The sequence below is a fragment of the Panicum virgatum genome, chromosome 2N (assembly GCF_016808335.1).
Source record: "Panicum virgatum strain AP13 chromosome 2N, P.virgatum_v5, whole genome shotgun sequence".
Classification (NCBI taxonomy): domain Eukaryota; kingdom Viridiplantae; phylum Streptophyta; class Magnoliopsida; order Poales; family Poaceae; genus Panicum; species Panicum virgatum.
In genome coordinates this window covers 65,797,833-65,815,671 of record NC_053146.1, presented here as the reverse complement: position 1 = coordinate 65,815,671, position 17,839 = coordinate 65,797,833, and the positions used below count along the sequence as shown (strand labels likewise).

Here is a 17,839-nt window from a genome sequence, read left to right as displayed (position 1 = left end):
GCGTGAGCACGGAGAGCATCTGTACCGTCCAGGTGGCGGAACAGACGGTTCAGATTTCGCACCGACCTCCCGTTGACCGTGGGGCTTGTGGTAGGTTTTTCTTTTTCTCCCGTGGGCCGAAATAATTCCGAAATAATCCCGCGCAATTTACCCTCAGCGACGCGCGTTTTTTTTTCCCCGCCTGAGCAGGATAAATTCGCGCCATCTGCCGTGGGCTCCAGCCTCCAGCCATCTGCCTGCCATGGAAACTCGATCCGCCCGCCGCCGCCGCCTCAGCGCCCAGGGGGGCGCTGGCGGTGGACTGGACCGCATCGGCGGGCTCCACGACGACCTGCTCATCCAGATCCTCGGCCGACTCCGCTGCGCCGCCGCCGCCGCCCGCACCAGCGCCCTCTGCCGCCGGTGGCGGGGGAGCGGCCTGTGGAAGCACCTCCCCGAGCTCTCCTTCCGCGACATCGCGCACGGCGCAATCGAAGCCGCCCTCGCCCAGGTAGCCCTCTCGAAGCTGTCCCTCCTCGACATCGAGATCACCGACAGGGTCCCCGCCGAAGCCGTCGCCTCGCTGCTTCGCGCCGCCGCGCGTCTGGACCCGGCGGACCTGAGCTTCGTGGTATCCTGGGTGGTCCAAACTGATGAAATGGTCCCCATCGAGGTGCCTTCCTTTCCCCGCGCAACATCGATCACGCTGCGCCTTCACAAGCTCCACCTAGCGCTACCGGCGCAAGGCGGTGAGTTCCCGGCGCTGGAGAGGCTCTCCATCACAAGCGGCCGCTTCGATACCGGTGTTCTGGTCTCACGATGCCCACACCTGCGCGTTCTAGAGTTGATTCACTGTTGGGGTATCGAGACCATGACTGTCCACTCGGCGACCATAGAGGAGCTCCTTGTGATCAGCGGTAAGCTTCGAGGTGTTGACATCATGACACCCATGCTGAAGAAATTCACCTTGCATAGCGACGTGTCTGTGGATTTCGGCATGTCACTGTTAGCGCCTGAGGTGGAGAATCTCTCGTGGAAGTGCTGGTCCCATGGCGAGTTTCTCCTTCCAGGTGAGGCATTAGCAGTAGGGATCGACGGGATTTGGCGCCTTGTTCGTCTGGAGTTGGGGACAGGACGAAGCGGCTTCACCCTCAGCTTGGACATAGGAAGATCGGTGCGTCTCTTTTTTCTTTAACATCTGTCGGTACCCCAGTACTGGGGTACTCTCTCTTGCTGTGTCTAGGCAAGGGCTTTGTAATTATCCTTGGCTACGACCAAGTAGGCGGATCCCTGTGGTCCGGAGTCCTGATTCTCTTGACAACGGCCCCGGACCTGTCTCACGACTGGGAAAGATCCGGGAACGCCGCGTGTCCCGGGAGAGGCGGGCGCTCAGCCCAAATAGCCGGGGCTCCGGACCTCTCGTGGAGCCCGGACCCCCGCGGAAGTCCCGGACCCCTGATGGGGTCCCGGACCACCTGTATAGTAACCGGACCCCTCGCTAAGGGAAGAAGTCGACGCCCTGCATCAGGGTGGTCCGGAGCCGACACGTGTCTACAAGCACGGACACGTATACAAGGCCGCTTGGTCTCCATACAAGGCCCCACCCACCACTGCATTCATTGTGGTAGGTGGACGTCCGCATTGATGTAGCAGAAGCCAAGGCGATTCTTTGACCAGGGGGCACTATTGATCGCGTATTACCAAGATAGTGGAGCTGCTGGCGCCGCGCCTGACAGTCTGCCGTAACAAATGGATACGACGGCTCGGCTTCGCCCATTATGACGCCTACATAATAGCCTCAACAGGTCACGCCGCAAGCTACGTTCCCCCAACGGACACCTTGCTGACGGGACAAGAGAAGACCTCGTCAGAGAGTCAGCAGGGCATGGAAGCATATCGGAAGAAAGATTCGCAGCCACTGTAGCTATTTGAGTACTCTGCGCAGTATGCTGCACAGTACGTTGGGCCCACTTGTCGGGGCCCCAACGTCCTATGTATCCGCACCCCTTGGTCTATAAAAGGGGGGCGACCGCTAGAAGAAAACTCAGGCGGGGTGAGAGCCAAGACCCGGCAGAGGATAGGTTCATACACAACCAAGAACAATACTTCTCCCAGTGGATGTAGGGTATTACGCTCCGGCGGCCTGAACCACTCTAAATCGTGTGTTCTTGTGTGCTTGTCTCAAAGCTAGATCAGCCCAATCGCCAAGGTACTTCCCCGAGTCCTCCCTCACTGGGAATTGGCGGGTGCGTTCCGCCACCCGGCGGTGGGTAGCCTAAAAATCCCGCGACATTTTGGCACCGTCCGTGGGGAGGTCAGGCGCTGGTTGGATCTTCAGGCTTCTGGGGCCGTGTTCATCCTCTGCAACGACGGACGAGAAGATGGAGGAAGGCAGGGCGTCACCCACGCCACAAGCCGTGGCACCAGGGCACCAACGCCCACGGTGCGGCGGCGCACGGCAGCGGCGTCTGTTGTGCGTCGCCACTGCGACGCCTCAGAGCCGGCGCAGCAACTCGCAGCAGAGGCGCCGCTGGGCGATGCTGCCTCTACGTCGACTCAAGGTTTTCTCTCAAGCAGCGGTCATGCTTCCTCTGCGGCGGTATGGCGTCGGCTCAAGACTTTCTCTCAACATGGAGCCTAGAGCCGACGGCCATCCCGGAGGAAGTTGACCGTGTCGTCGAGTCGTCTCCGGCACCGCCCCAGGCTCTTGGTGCTGCTGCAGACAAGACCCCGCCACCAGGCGCGAGCACCAAGGACAAGCCGGCGAACGACCGCCCTTCTCCACACTCCGTGCTCGCCCACACGAGCACACATTTTCCCGCTGCGTCAGGGCGGAAAGCCAGCTCCTGCCGCAGTGGGGGGCGGGCGGATGGCTCCCGGTGGCGGACGGCGGCGGCAGGGGGCCTCTTCCATTCAAAGCCAAAGAATTTGTCTCATGCTACCTAAGCATATGACAGCTCTTAGGCAAGGAGTGGCCCCCCGAGCTCCCAAGGTGGTGCTAGATGATGCAGTTCAGGCGCATCTAGGGCGCCTTCGCCTCCGACGACTATGAAGAATTCATGAGTGGTCATGCCACTTCCAACCGGAGAAGGACACGCTGTATAGCATGCAGCCGTAGGTTACTCCTAAGAAAAGATTAAGAGAGTTCCTCCTTTGTAATAACGTGGCGCCTACGTGTGTGTCCAGAGCGGTCAAGGCCTGACCTTGTAAACCCGACCTCTGGCCCTATCACACAAACAGGCAAAAAGCGGTCCGGAGCGGTGGAGGTCCGACCTCGTAATCCCGACCTCTGATGTATACCGTGATAACCACAATAATAAATAAGAGTTATTTTCTTAGCCTTGTCTCGACTCCACTCTGATTACATTCATTCGTTCTGGTTGGCTAATTCTTGGTTAATCGTCTCTTCCCCCCAATCAGAGTCTTTTCCTTTGTTGTTAGCGATCCAAGTTGCCGGCTTGAAGTCAGGTGAGGACGCCCCTTCTAGCTAGAAGGCAGTCCGAACCCCTAAAGACCTGCTCTGGAAAAGTGGTACTCATATCCTGGGGTGGAGGAGCTCCGCGTAGCTTAGCCTGGTAATGTACCCTAAGTTCACGTACTTCACTACCCTGTTACGAGTACTCTAGTATCCGAGATTGCTGTCTTTAGAGGTTCTGGGCTCTCTTCTAGTATAAGGCTTGGTTTCTTACACCTTACAGTAAGGTCTGGTTACATTTTTCTTTGGTTCGCCAGCAATAATCCAAGTCCACTCCGGTGGCCCGCTCCGGCGGAGACCGCTCGCCACGGTCGACTCAAGTCCACTCCGGTGGCCCGCTCCGGCGGAGACCGCTCGCCACGGTCGACTCAAGTCCACTCCGGTGGCCCGCTCCGGCGGAGACCGCTCGCCACGGTCGACTCAAGTCCACTCCGGTGGCCCGCTCCGGCGGAGACCGCTCGCCACGGTCGACTCAAGTCCACTCCGGTGGCCCGCTCCGGCGGAGACCGCTCGGTACCCCAGGACTGGGGTACCCTCTCTTGCTGTGTCTAGGCAAGGGCTTTGTAATTATCCTTGGCTACGACCAAGTAGCCGGATCCCTGTGGTCCGGAGTCCTGATTCTCTTGACAACGGCCCCGGACCTGTCTCACGACTGGGAAAGATCCGGGAACGCCGCGTGTCCCGGGAGAGGCGGGCGCTCAGCCCAAATAGCCGGGGCTCCGGACCTCTCGTGGAGCCCGGACCCCCGCGGAAGTCCCGGACCCCTGATGGGGTCCCGGACCACCTGTATAGTAACCGGACCCCTCGCTAAGGGAAGAAGTCGACGCCCTGCCTCAGGGTGGTCCGGAGCCGACACGTGTCTACAAGCACGGACACGTATACAAGGCCGCTTGGTCTCCATACAAGGCCCCACCCACCACTGCATTCATTGTGGTAGGTGGACGTCCGCATTGATGTAGCAGAAGCCAAGGCGATTCTTTGACCAGGGGGCACTATTGATCGCGTATTACCAAGATAGTGGAGCTGCTGGCGTCGCGCCTGACAGTCTGCCGTAACAAATGGATACGACGGCTCGGCTTCGCCCATTATGACGCCTACATAATAGCCTCAACAGGTCACGCCGCAAGCTACGTTCCCCCAACGGACACCTTGCTGACGGGACAAGAGAAGACCTCCTTTCGTCAGAGAGTCAGCAGGGCATGAAAGCATATCGGAGGAAAGATTCGCAGCCACTGTAGCTATTTGAGTACTCTGCGCAGTATGCTGCACAGTACGTTGGGCCCACTTGTCGGGGCCCCAACATCTTATGTATCCGCACCCCTTGGTCTATAAAAGGGGGGCGACCGCTAGAAAAAAACTCAGGCGGGGTGAGAGCCAAGAGCCGGCAGAGGATAGGTTCATACACAACCAAGAACAATACTTCTCCCAGTGGATGTAGGGTATTACGCTCCGGCGGCCTGAACCACTCTAAATCGTGTGTTCTTGTGTGCTTGTCCCAAAGCTAGATCAGCCCAATCGCCAAGGTACTTCCCCGAGTCCTCCCTCACTGGGAATTGGCGGGTGCGTTCCGCCACCCGGCGGTGGGTAGCCTAAAAATCCCGCGACAACATCCTTTTACTCTTTGACAAACATAGTTTCGGTAATTTGAGCAAATTGTTTTACTGCTTTTATTATAAGTTATCTTGTGGAATGCTTCATTTGACGAATGATTTTCATGCATTTACAGTATTGTGTATTACAAGAGCGAAACTTGCAAGAAATGTTCCCGTTTCCTAAAATTTCTATTTTGGAGCTAAATCTCGATACACGTGGTCATGTGTATGGAGGAGTGGTGTTGAATCTACTGAGTATTTGGAATGGTATACAAAGGCTTAAGCTGGTCATCGATCGTGATATGGTAATTCTCGAGTATATCTGCCTAATATATAGAATTCGAGAAATATATTTAATTACATTCTTAGATGCCAGAATAGTTGTTTCGTATGATGTTCTTGTGGCTATGGAGAATTAACCATGCTTTGCTTCTCTTTCAGTTAAAGGATGAAGCTTGCCCGCCAAACTGTCCTTGTGATCAACCACAAAACTGGAGAAGTCAGAATATCTCCTTGATGGGTCTTGAAGTATTAGAAATAAAAAACTTCAAAGGAAGTGGCCATGAAGTTGATTTCTTGAAGCTTCTGTTCAGATGCGCACCGCTGACGAAAGTCACTGTGAAACTGGCCCCCAATGTTGTAACATATAGCAGAGGATGCAAGGATGTCCTCAAAGTTTTCAGGGCGAATCCATCTGCAGACTGCCATGTTTACAATAGACGTGGCACTGAGGTTATCTTACTTTCCTCAAACAAAAATGTTATCTACGGATGTGCTTCTACTAGATGCAGCCGGACATAATATCCTCAATCTTTTGTCTTACCATCAGGATTAGTGAATTCTTTCTCTGCTGTTGTTAACCTTGGCGTAATGTTTAGCTGAGGATTTGTGGTAATTCTGGGAATGAATTGCCACTTTGTTGGTCTAGTCTACTAAATGCCTAATGAATTCAGGTTCATATTTGTATCCTAGTTCTGCAACTTTTGCCTGAATATACTAGATTAACTCCACCTGAACCTGCATGTTTCTTCGGTTGAATATTATCTACTCCCTCCATTCCAAATTATAAGTCATTCCAAGAATCTTGGAGAGTCAAAGTTTTTCAAGTTTGACTAAATTTATATAACAAGTTAATAACATTTATGATACCAATTAAGTATCATTAGATTCTTTGTTAGTTATATTTTTATAGTATAGCTATTTAATGTAATAAATTTTTATGTTTCTCTCTATAATTTTGGTCAAACTTTGAGATGGTTTGACTCTCCAAGATTCTTGGAATGACTTATAATTTGGAACGGAGGGAGTAGATGTTACTGGTTTGTACCAGAAAAAAAAAGAATGTTGCAGATACTTGCTGTTGACATCTTTCCAGCACTGTCAAACGAACTATCAGGTGTAGCATCAGCTCCTGTTCTGTTCTAACGCTTCAGTGCCGGGTCGGCAAGAGGTGGTCAGCCTTGAGAACGCGTATGCCAAGCCGTTCTGGACAGGTGTGCGGTGTGCCATCACTTCCTGTTCTACTCTAACGCGTGCAGGGCTCGATAGCGGGAAGAGGTAGTTTGTAACGCGTTGTTCAAGCTGTTTCTGCTGCTTGTGCTGTGCTGAACTGCTGATGGACACAGACGATACCGGCAAAGTCTTGGCCAATTTCAGGTTGATGTACCGATGCACGCCAGTACATAGAATGGTTGTACAGGCAGAGATAACTCGGTGTGTGCTCGTGGCCGCCGCAAGGAAAAAATTTGGTTATCTACTCATGGTTACCTAGGTTTTCCTCTTGTCGTGGGCTTTAGGGGTACCAACAGCCGGGTGGCGGAACACACCCGCCTATTCCCCGAGGGGGAGTACTCGGGAAAGTGCTAAGCTATTAGGCCGATCTAGCTTGGGGGCAAGAACGCAAGAACACATGGATTTAGAGTGGTTCGGGCCGCCGGAGCGTAATACCCTACATCCACTGTGTGGTGTATTGCACTTAGAATGAATCTATCCTCTGCCCAGCGGTGCTCCCTCTGGACCTGAGTCCTTCTCTAACGGGCGTCTCCCTTTTATAGAACAAAGGATGACGCGTACACAGGCGTTGGACCCCGACAGGTGGGCCCAACAAGGAGGTATACTATACTGGAAAGATGCTAATGGTGCTACAGTGGTTGGTGATCTCTTCTCGGACACGCTTCCTCGTCCTGTAGACTCTCTGACCGAGGGGAGTCTTTATTTGTCCCATCGGCGAGGCGCCCGTTGGAGCAATGTAGCTTGCGGCGTAGTCTGTCGAGGCTACCGTGTAGGTGCTTTAATGGGTGAAGCCGAGCTGTCGTATCCAACTAGCATAATAGGCTGACATACGCGGAGTAGGCGACGCCAGCGACTGCTCTGTGCTCCTTGGTAACATGCAACCAACAGTGCAACCTGGCCAAAGCCGCCTCGGGCTTTGCTATGGCAGTGCGCACTTCCGCCTACCGCATTGAATGCGGTAGGTAGGCGACTCTTCCAGTGGAAGCCTCGTGGCCCCGCGCGCGTGCCCGCACCTGCGTGCGGCCACGTGACACATGGCGGTTCCGGACCAGCCCCAGGAGGGGTGTAAGTTCTACTCCGCTGAGGGATCCGGATAGTGTATGAGGGTCCGGGTCCGGGACCCGGCAGGGGTCCGGTACTCCTGGGAGGTTCGGGACTCTGCGGGAGGTCCGGGGCCCCCAGCTGTTTTGGCTGAGGGCTACCCCCGAGATACGTGGCGCCACCGGACCCTTTCCAAGCGGGGAGCGGGTCCGGGGCCGTTTGCCGGGAGAGTATGGCTCTGGACCACAGGAGTCCGGCTGCTCGGTTGTTAGGGCATAGTTAACAATAACTAGGAGGCTCTTGGCTAGACTCAGCAAGGGGTACCCCGGTCCTGGGTACCAACACCTGTCTTGTTTTTATCGGTAGTTAACGTTGAGCAAACAGGAGTAATTTTCTAAAGTTCGGATCTTTTGATAGTAGAGATCCAACGCTCCCCTTTTCTTTTGGGATTTTCTTTTTTATGCTGTTTTACCTATGGATGAAGAGGAGTTCAGGGTCAGACTTCCTGTCGATCTTGCAAGCCTGACGCCGGTTCTTGCACTTGCACAAGCTCTGCTGGAAAAAACACTCCGCGCGGCCACCCGCCATCCTGCTCTCCGGACAAGGCACAAGGCCGTCGCCCTCGGCTGCCAGTGCCGCAATGCCAACCACTGCCTCAAATCACAGATAATTAGCGTTGCTCTCGTGTCGAGTTTGTGCAAGCAATGAAACTAAGAAGATGAGCTACAGAATTAGTCAGAAATTACAGACATAATGGGACCGAAACACCCACAGAGTTTCTTAATCTTGTAGGCTGTGCCGTGCTCCAGATCTATATTGACAAATCAGTCCCCAAGCAATGTTATCCACATTAATATGCAAGTACCTGCACAATGGCATGCTAGAGCGACATGAGAAGCTTGCAATGTGTAAACTTATCCAGAAAACTCTGTGAGATCAAAATTTCATATTGGAGATTGAAGAACAAAAAGACAGAGCTTAAAATGTATCCGCCATCAAAGAGATGCTACAGAAATGAGTTCTCCCAACTGAACTAGCTTTTATAGGATTACCTCTCTAATGGTTTGACAACCAAGTTAGCCCAGACTTCAAAATTACAACAGTTTCTCTCACATACCACTGGCGGCAGCCTGACTAAATGATACAGCCAGCATCTGTACACTAAAAAACGAATGTGCGATAAGCAATTTTTTGAGACCCACCAGTACCACTAACAACAAATCTAGGGTCATTGCCACCTCAACTTCACACAGATAAATCATGTAAAGTGAACTGAACAGAACATCAAACATAGGCACACATACATTAGCCTTCAAATATGCAGGCTATCTGTACACAAGAACATGGATTCGGGTTCATCCAGAGACACCAGGTTCAAAGTGCAGGGCATCATTTACATAGTGAGTTCATGAACTCCTGGGGCGGTGTTGCCTTGCAACAGTTCTTTAGAGAAATCGGGTAGCACCTCCAGTAGCATTTTTTTATGTTCATCTGTCAGAGAAGTGGCAATAGTAGATATAATTTTAGAATCAAGAGCTACATTCTTGGCTCTCATTTCACTAATTAATTCCAGAACCTTGTTTATCTGGCCTTCAGCACTGTAACCTTTGATCAGTGAATCAAAAACAGCAACGTCAGGTCCAAAGCCACTCGCAGTCATCTGTCTAAGAACCTTCTCGGCTTCTTCTAGGTCACTAAATTTTGCAAACATGTTGATTATAATAGAATATGTCACGGCATCAGGAGTCAGACCCTCACCAAGCATATCTTTAATCAATTGTTTAACCATTTTTTTATCCCCAGATTTGCAAGCACCATGGATCATTGTGCTATATGCGACAACATCAAGCCTGCAGTTCTTATCCATTTCATTGAACAAAATGGTAGCCCGCTCCATCATTCCCTGTTGACACATAGCTGCAAGCAAAGGAATATAGTGAGCTAGCTCAGGTTCTAAGCCATTTTCTCTCATTGTACACAAGAACTTTTCCGCACGGTCAACTTCCCACATCTTGCTGAAGCCATTTATCAGAATGCTATAGGTGAATGAATCAGGATTCAATCCAGAACTAGCCAGCTCATTCATTAGCATCATAGCCATCTTAACTTTGTGGACCCTAAGGAATCCACCAATCAGACAATTGTAGGTCGCCAAGTCACACAGACACCCCCTCTCAGCCATCATCTCACGAACTTTGACTGCTTGGAACATCCGACCAATCTTACATAGTCCATGTATAACCGAGTTGTACGTGAACACATCAGGCTCAACCACAATATCACCTTGGATCATCTCCTCAAGCAATCCCATTGCCTCATCCATCTCGAGCACGCCAGAAAGACCAGCAATCAGGGTGTTGTATGTCACAGCATCCGGCGCCACCCCTTTTTGTACCATCTCCTTCTTTAGTGTCATTGCCTCCCTCACCGATCCTTCCTTGCACAGGGAATTGATTAGCACATTGTATGTCACTGCATTTGGCTCCAAGCCCCGCTCCACCATCATGTCCTTCACCTTTGCGGCCTTTCCTGTCTTCCCCTCTTTACACAGGCTGTCGATTAAACCAGTGAACATGATAACATCCGGCTGAATCCCCCGCCGGGACATTTCCTCAAACACCTTGCCTACGTCCTGCCACCGGCCGGACTTGCAGTACCCCCGCAGCAAGCAGCTGTACACAACCACGTTCGGCTCGATACCACTGCCGCACATCTCATTCAGCAGCTCCACGGCCCCGTCGACCTCCGCGGCGTCGCACAGCCCCTGGATGAGCGTGCCGTACGTGACGACGTCGGGACGGACGCCGCGGGCCTGCATGGTCCGGAGCAAGCCGACGGCCTCGTCCGCGCGCCGCGCCGCGCAGAGCCCGCGCATGACCGCGGTGTAGGAGACGGCGGTGGGGCGGGCGCCCGGCTGGGGCTCCCGCGACATGTCGCCGAGGAGGGAGAGCGCCGCGGGGAGGTCGCCCCCGCGGCGGCAGAGCGCGGCAAGGACGGTGTTGTAGGACACGGCGTCGCGGACGGACGGGAGCGCGGAGAGCAGGGCGCGGGCCTCCGGGGCGGGCGCCGCGCGGAGGCGGCGGTTGAGGAGCGACGCGGCGACCGCGCGGCCCCGGCGCAGGAGCACGGCGAGGAACGGCGCGGCGGGGCGGGGCGGCTTCGAGGCCGGGGGCGGGGTTGGCGCGGCGGGTGAGGTGGAGGCAGTGGCGAGGGACCGGACGAGACGGGGATCTGGGCGCCTCCTCATCGCGGCGGCTTTGGTTGCGGCAGGGGTTGCACGAGTTTTGCTTGGCTCTTTGCCTCCGTATTTCCCCACGAGGTCGGGCGAACACGGCGCCGCGCGCGCTAGCCCGGCCGGCCGGCCGGCGTTGGCCACTCGGCGGTGCGGGATGCGGAGTCGCGCCGCCGCCAAATCGACGCGCGAGCGCGAAACGGGCGACGGCGAGGGGTTCTGCCGGTGCGGATGGCTCTTCTGGCCGCCATCCCTGCAAAAACTACCAGTACCAGCACGCGGGCCGTGTACGTGGGCCGGCCGGTCCGCTTCCGCGTGGGCAAATGTCGGGCTGGACGGTGGGCTTTGATCATGGGCCGATCGAATTGTGCTCACTTTCGGCCTGCTGTATGATCGCGCCGCGGCATGGCCCAACCCAACAACGATGTTTGGCTGTCTTATTGTCGGCAAAATGATTTTTGGGCGGCACTATGAACGAAGTGGCATATTCTCTGTTAAATCTTCTTATAGAATGCTTGCTTGTACTAGGAGTCGACGACAAGATTGGCTTGATTCTAGAGCCGAGAACTCAGATGTTGAAGGAACTATGAGGAGATGGAAAATATTCTGGAAGGTCAAGGTACCATAAAAAATTTGGATCTTTGCTTGGAGACTAGCCCATAATTCCTTACCGACTGGGGAAGTTCTAAAAAAAAGGGCTATAAGTGAGCAAAGTGGAGGCAAATTTTGTGGTGTCGAAATCGACTCATGGCAACATGCTCTTTTTAATTGTACAATGTCAAGGTGTGTGTGGCATTGGTAGATGAGGACATCACTGAACACATTGCTGCAACACAAATCCATAATCCAAAGCAGTGGTCGTTCTATATGCAAGAAACATTATCTGCAAGTGAGTTACAAAAACTTCTAGTCATATGTTGGGCAATTTGGGAGGCACGAAGAAAGACTTCGAAGGAAAATATATTTCAAAGCCCTCTGTCAACCTTTGGTTTTATTTCAAAATTTCTTGATGATATGACATTAACTAGTTTTTGTGATGACAATCAATCAAAATAGAACACAAAGAGCAGGCAACTTGCTCCCAAATGGATTCCCCCTCCTGAAGCTTTCTTTAAGGTTAATGTTGATGGTGCGCTAGCACGATCTGGAGATAAGGGAGTTGTTGGTGTAATTCGCAGAGACAGAAAAGGGAACTATGTTGCTGCTAGTGTTGTGGTTATTAATGGTCTTTTGATCCACCTTCTTTGGAAGCATTGGCGTGCAATGAAGCAACTTCCTTGGCTATTGATATGGGTGTGGGCAAATGTGTAATAGCTTCAGATTGTTTGGAGGTGATCATGAATATTCAAAAGCAAAATTTGTGTGCTTATGCTGCCATTCTGAATGAAATCAAAGCTAAAACCACTTTATTTCAGAAAGTAGTTTTCAAGCATAAGCATGAGGGTAGAGACTCTAATAATGAGGCTCATGTTCTTGCTAAAAGTGTTTGTAACTTGGCACTTCGGCGATATGTGTGGTTCCTTGGTTGTCCAGAAATGTTGCATGTACCTCAAAACATTGTGAATAATTAGAAGTCTACCTTCCTCTCAGAAAAAAAAATCCCGACACGGGAGATCAGTTTGCATGGCACCTGACCTGCAGCAGGGTGCAGAACCGCGCAGATGCTGCTGCTCACGTGCAGAAGGGTACCGTATCCGACTATCCGTATCCGTAATACATGCAGCCCGTCTCCATGCACGGTTGGCTCGGCTTAGGGGGACCAGAGGAACACGCCGGACGTACGCGAGGCCGGCACCGTCACGCCGGCCGATCACTAACTAGGTCAGCGTCAGCGGCGGAGCTGCCCTTTAGCATTGGGGTCGTCAGACCCCGACGAATTTCAGCATATCCTATAGAAAATTATTGTACACTATGGTAAATGACCCCATTATCCAACACTGCAGACCCTTTGAGATTTTCGGCTGGCTTCGCCCCTGGTCAGCGTGCTGCTGCCCCGGCCAGGGCGGCCGGCATGCAGGACACTGGGTAGGGTCCCAAAATGCTCAAAATCCAAGCAGCTCCATCATATCGGTGGTGGTGGCTGCGACACATTACCACCCCTCACGAGCACTAAATGTGGTGGTGACCCCGTCCCCAGTTCTTTGCTCCTGGGTAGGGTAGTACACACCGTATTACGCTCCTTCACGGTGTCACGGGCGCCATGATCGACTTGGTTCGGTGGCGGCCCGAGCTCCTTGCAAAGCCGCACATGCCAAATCGGGCTGCTTGGCAATGGACCCAACACAGGACAGCTGCATCGCCACCAGCATTGCTAGCTATCGCCCCCAGTTCGTTCAGCTAGAAAAATGCCTCGTCCCACCAAGCATTGCAATGCCAGCCGAGCCATAGATGGTGGTTGCGTGGCATTACCCTCCTCACGAGCGCCAGCTCTCAGCCGATCCCGATCGCTCGACCTCGGCTACGACCAGCAGATGGCTGATCTCGGCACGCGCCGGCCGCCGGCGCATGGCCGCTGCGCCGCATTAACCGCGCCACGAGCAATAATGAGGAATGAGCAGTACTCACTCCTGGCTGTGATGAGTGAATTGTCAACCGTGCGGTGTGATCGTGTGCTTGGTCTTTGGTTGCAGGTACACGGGCGTCAAGTGTCGACGGAGAGCTGCCGTGGTGGTGCTGTGGCCAATGGACTGTGCGGTGGACGGCGTTGAAGGGCAGCCATGACCGGAGCTCAGGCCGGGCGGCAGCTGTGGCATCCACTCCTGGATTAAGGGCGCAAGCGCCGACGGAAGGCGGGTTTCTTGGTTTGCGCCACAAAACGAAGCTGGCGTACGGCGGTTGAAGACGCCAAGTCGTGGAGGCACAGGCGTTGGTCTCGGGACTGGCGGAGGAACGGGCGTCGACGGCGTCTAGGGCCTCACTGCGGACGAGGAGGTGACGGGCGTCGGGAGGCGTCTAGGGCCGTCAGAAGGCCGAGGCGGGAACGGTGTCCAGGACCACGACGTGGAGGCGAGAATCTTCCCGCGCGTGGAGTTTTGGCGGTTTTCTCAAAACCGGCCACCTACCCGGGTTTCGCGGACCCTCCAAAACCGCGGACCGGATCTTCATCTACGTGGCGGCATCGCGGAGAAGACTTCGATTCGAAGAAAGAACCTCGGCCGTCGGATGAGTCCTTGTATCTTTTCTGGTTTTGCCCCTACGGGCCTTCTAGTTTAATTTCAGCTCTAGGGGTAATTTAGTCCTTTCGCGTTTAGAGTTAGTGGGAGATATTTAGGGAGTGGGCAGCCCTCCCTCTCTCTCTCCCTCTCTTCTTCTGGCGCCCAGAGGAGCACGCCCTCTTCCCCGTCGCCTCTCTCCCTTCCTCTCTTCTTCCTCCCTCTCCTCTCTTAGGGATGGATTTTTGAGACCTTGTATTGAATTTGATTGGGAAAGGAGGCCCTACCATCCTTGTGCCCTCTAGGGTTTTGATCTTGTGTCAAATTCATGGGTCGTATTCCTCTCGTGTGATGATTTTCGTTTTTGGTTTGACGAGTTTTGATACACGAGATTTTGGTGGCTTTACGAGCTCTTTGTGATGGATCCAAACCGCTTCTATTAGTGCAAGATCACTAGGATTCACAAGCTCCCTCGAATTGACGTTCTTGCGTTCTTGAGAAAACCCCGTTCTGGCTCGGGAATTCCTCGATTCCTCCTGCATCATGGAGTGATTCATCAATTCCTTCCGTAGATATGTTCACAAGGTCTTTGTGATCGTGCCTACAAATTTTAAGCTTCTTTGGATTTGATTTGATCCTCCAATCACCGAGTTTTTCAAAAGGTCGCGGGCTGAAAAATCTGTTTCTGTGCTCGGACAGAATTCACCCTATCACCGGATGAACCGACGTGTTTAAACATATACACGTCGGATCAACCGGTGAGTAGGGGTTTCAGCTATTAGGATTTTTTGACGAATTGATCCGACGCTCCTCTGTTGCACCGATGCAATAACGCCAGATCATTCGGTGTATTTGTTTGCGTGACAGCTTCTCCGGGTGTTGAACCATTGCACCGACGAGTTATTTTTGTCCCTCATCGATTTAACCGGTGAGTGGAACTGGGTTCTGTCCTATTCTGGGCATCGGTTTAACCAACGAGGTGTTCACTGTGCATGTCGGTTTAACCGGTGTTCACTACGTTGTTTTGCTGCTTCTCTGGACAACTGCACCGGTGTAAATTGTCGATTTTGTCGGTTTAACCGGTGCACTGTTTTATCGTGTTGCAGGCTCTGTATCATCAGTTAAACCAATGTGCTCAAGTCTTGTACGTCGGATCAACCGGTGATATATACCGTGCTGAATCTTGCGCCGTTTTTCGCGTTTGCTTCCGCGATTGTTTTCGCTGTTCCCTAGGGCTGTCGTGTGCTAGTGTAGCTCCTCCATAGCTACTCCACACTTTACCTAGGACGATAGCGTTAGGTGCATACTTTGGATCTTAAACCGAGTTTTCGATTGTAATAATTTTTAATTAGCTACCATTCATCCCCTCTCGTCGCTTTTTTTCGGTCCCTCGAATAACCCGGGCGCCGCACCCAACTGGTGGCCACCGCGGCGCCGGCGCCCCGCCCGGCGAACGCCATGCTCTCCTTTGTGGCCGCTGGGTCCTGCTGCCTGCCCTGCTCGCCCACAAGGGCAGCGCAATGATTGCTTGCCGCGCGCGCGTCGTCGCCCTGATCTATCTCCTCGTGCAGAGCGCGCGCGCGCTGCCGCCGCGGCGTGCGCTCGGCGGCAGGCGGCAGCTGCATCAAAAGGCGACGAGCGGCGTATGGTTTGGGCACGTCGACACCTACCGACCTCCTCTCCCTCCCTTCCTTTCACCGGTCTCCGAGGCGCGGCGCAACGCAAAAAGGCAACCCCCAACGCGACCAAACCCCTGCGCCGCCTCGCGACTCGTGCAGTAAATGTAAATATGTGCCGCACGGTAGTTTACTGTCTGAGCTGTGCAGCGTGCGCACCCGGCGCGGTCTACTCTTGTCCGTTGCGAAAGGAAAAGGGTTGCGAGGCCACGCACGGCGTGGCGCGAGCGCGACGCACGGGGACAGAGAGGCGCTAGGAACTCTGCTTGCTCTCGGCTCGGCGGTAGCCTCTGCGTGAGCTGTGATGCCAGGGGAACACACAGGCTTTTCCGGGTTGGAGGCTTGTGCGTTGGCCTCGCCCTCCTCCTCCTGTCCTGCTGGGCACGTACGCGACACGTCCCCGTCGACACATATCCGTCGCGGCGAGCGCGGCCAAACGCCGTCTTTGCTGGCCAGCCAGAGCCGCCGTGCCGGCCGGCTTTTTACCTTTAGCCTGCTTAACGCCCATTCTCATGATCGAATCCTTGCGGCATCTGGAACTTACTATTTGGCAACGTATCTGGTGCAAACCGCAATTTCGTGAAAACTCGTGTAAACCACGGCAAAAAAGTCGTTTAAATTCATCGAAAAAATCACACATGTAGATGATATGATAATACACAACTTTGTAAAATATCTTGTCCAAACTAGACTTCGTTTGCGAGATATAAAAATAACAAATTTCTAACAAATCATCTGGAGCATTCAATCCTATTTAGTTCAAAATTTTGTATTACTTTTTCTAAAATCATATCTCATTTTGAAAATTTAGTATAAAATTTTAAATTAAAGAGGGTTGGAGGTGCATCTAAGGATCACCAATTTGCATTCCCCTATACGTGACATTGAGGCTAATTTAATTTTACTCTGGTTCAAATGGGTACAATGGCATGTGAAGATCATTTCTTCGGGGAGATAATAATGGGCAGAAGAAACAGAAAGGATGTACGTGGCTGCTCCTTGAAAGCCACATAGAGCTAGCTTATTGGCTACATGTTCTGAATCTTGGAGCCCGGAGCCATTCAGATTTCAGAGAGGACCACCCGGCCCCTGCAAGCAAGAAAAGAAAAGGTCCGCGAGACAAGAGGATACGCCGATACGCCTCTTGTTCTCTTTCTGCCTTGTTGTATCTGTACGTGTAAGAGAATCCTAGGGTCTTTGTCCAGTGCATTGACTAAGCCGATCAGTTATAACTCACTTGTGGATGCATCAATGGTTTTGTTTGGATGCGCGCTAGAAGAGCTTTCCCGCATGAAGGATTGAATGTAGTCTATTTGCAAAAAAAAAATTAGGGATGGGTGTAACTTTTCGCGACGAATCTAATGACGGTAATTAATCGATGATTTGCTACATGATGCTACAGTATCATCCTCTAATCGCGCGGTCAAAGACCTCATTAGATTCTTCAGGGTCACTAGCGCGGGGTTCTGGAGTTGTTTTTGTAAACTGATTTTGTTTGACACCGTAATAAACGGTCAAAGTGTCACTATTTACTAGCGCGCTACAAAATCAAACGGAGCCAATACCCCGATCACCGGCCTGGCAACATGCTAATGATGATGAGGATGTGCTAAACAAAATGCAAAACCCACTCAGCTTGCTAGTGTGTGCAGTTAGCTCACAAGTCCGTACAAACTGCCGAACACGATCCGGCGTAAGGTTTCGACGATTTGGTTGGTGTTGGTCGATGTTGCCGTGAGTATATCACCAGGGGCATGTTGCCAGCAGAAAAGATGCGTTTGATTCAAAGATGCCTACTGCCTTTGGTCCTCTTCAACGTCATGTTTTGGGACTCTTTAGAAGAAGAAAAAAAACTTTCTACATTCAAAAAATGTGCAAAAAAAACTTTCTACATTCAAAAAATGTGCCAACAAGGAACACGAACCTAACGAAAACATTCCGTCATCGCGTGTTTGTCTGATTGTAATACACACAAGTATATAAACATAGTACAAGATTCCAGAAGTACAGGCGCCGTTAATTGTCGATAAGCACCTGCCACTGTTTAGAGATTCCTCTTTAACTAGCACTTTCCATGGCTTGCTCACTGCACTGCAATGTGCAATGTGCAATGTGCTGTACTGCAATGTGCAAAAGCATGTCTGAATGGAAGTACAAATCATCAACTTATTTGTATTAGT

General features: G+C 52.4%; 2 protein-coding genes and 1 long non-coding RNA gene across 3 annotated transcripts; 1 reads left to right on the top strand and 2 right to left on the bottom strand.

The window, feature by feature from the left end:
- Window positions 1–199: 199 nt before the first annotated feature.
- Window positions 200–6,062, top strand: LOC120661869. The gene is made up of 3 exons (XM_039940858.1): window positions 200–1,153; window positions 5,181–5,351; window positions 5,488–6,062. Exons 1-3 carry the CDS (start codon window positions 242–244, stop codon window positions 5,845–5,847), a joined length of 1,443 nt encoding a protein of 480 aa, XP_039796792.1. The 5' UTR covers window positions 200–241; the 3' UTR covers window positions 5,848–6,062.
- On the bottom strand, window positions 1,057–5,193 carry LOC120661872. The gene is made up of 3 exons (XR_005670110.1): window positions 5,060–5,193; window positions 2,599–2,601; window positions 1,057–1,168 (listed from the first exon to the last, which is right to left on the bottom strand). It is a non-coding gene; the product is annotated as an uncharacterized LOC120661872 (long non-coding RNA).
- Window positions 6,063–8,530: 2,468 nt separating the features above from the next.
- LOC120661868 (pentatricopeptide repeat-containing protein At4g28010-like) lies at window positions 8,531–11,066 on the bottom strand. The gene has a single exon (XM_039940857.1). The coding sequence runs from the start codon at window positions 10,844–10,846 to the stop codon at window positions 8,993–8,995; it is 1,854 nt and encodes a 617-aa protein (XP_039796791.1). The 5' UTR covers window positions 10,847–11,066; the 3' UTR covers window positions 8,531–8,992.
- Between the last annotated feature and the right edge of the window lie 6,773 nt (window positions 11,067–17,839).

Bases quoted from the DNA above. Each gene is read 5' to 3' on its own strand.
- LOC120661869 (XM_039940858.1), top strand. From the start codon at position 242: ATGGAAACTCGATCCGCCCGCCGCCGCCGCCTCAGCGCCCAGGGGGGC. The intron at 1,154-5,180 runs GTGCGTCTCTTT...ATGCATTTACAG, and splicing joins GCTTGGACATAGGAAGATCG to TATTGTGTATTACAAGAGCG. The intron at 5,352-5,487 runs GTAATTCTCGAG...CTTCTCTTTCAG, and splicing joins TGGTCATCGATCGTGATATG to TTAAAGGATGAAGCTTGCCC.
- LOC120661868 (XM_039940857.1), bottom strand. From the start codon at position 10,846: ATGAGGAGGCGCCCAGATCCCCGTCTCGTCCGGTCCCTCGCCACTGCC.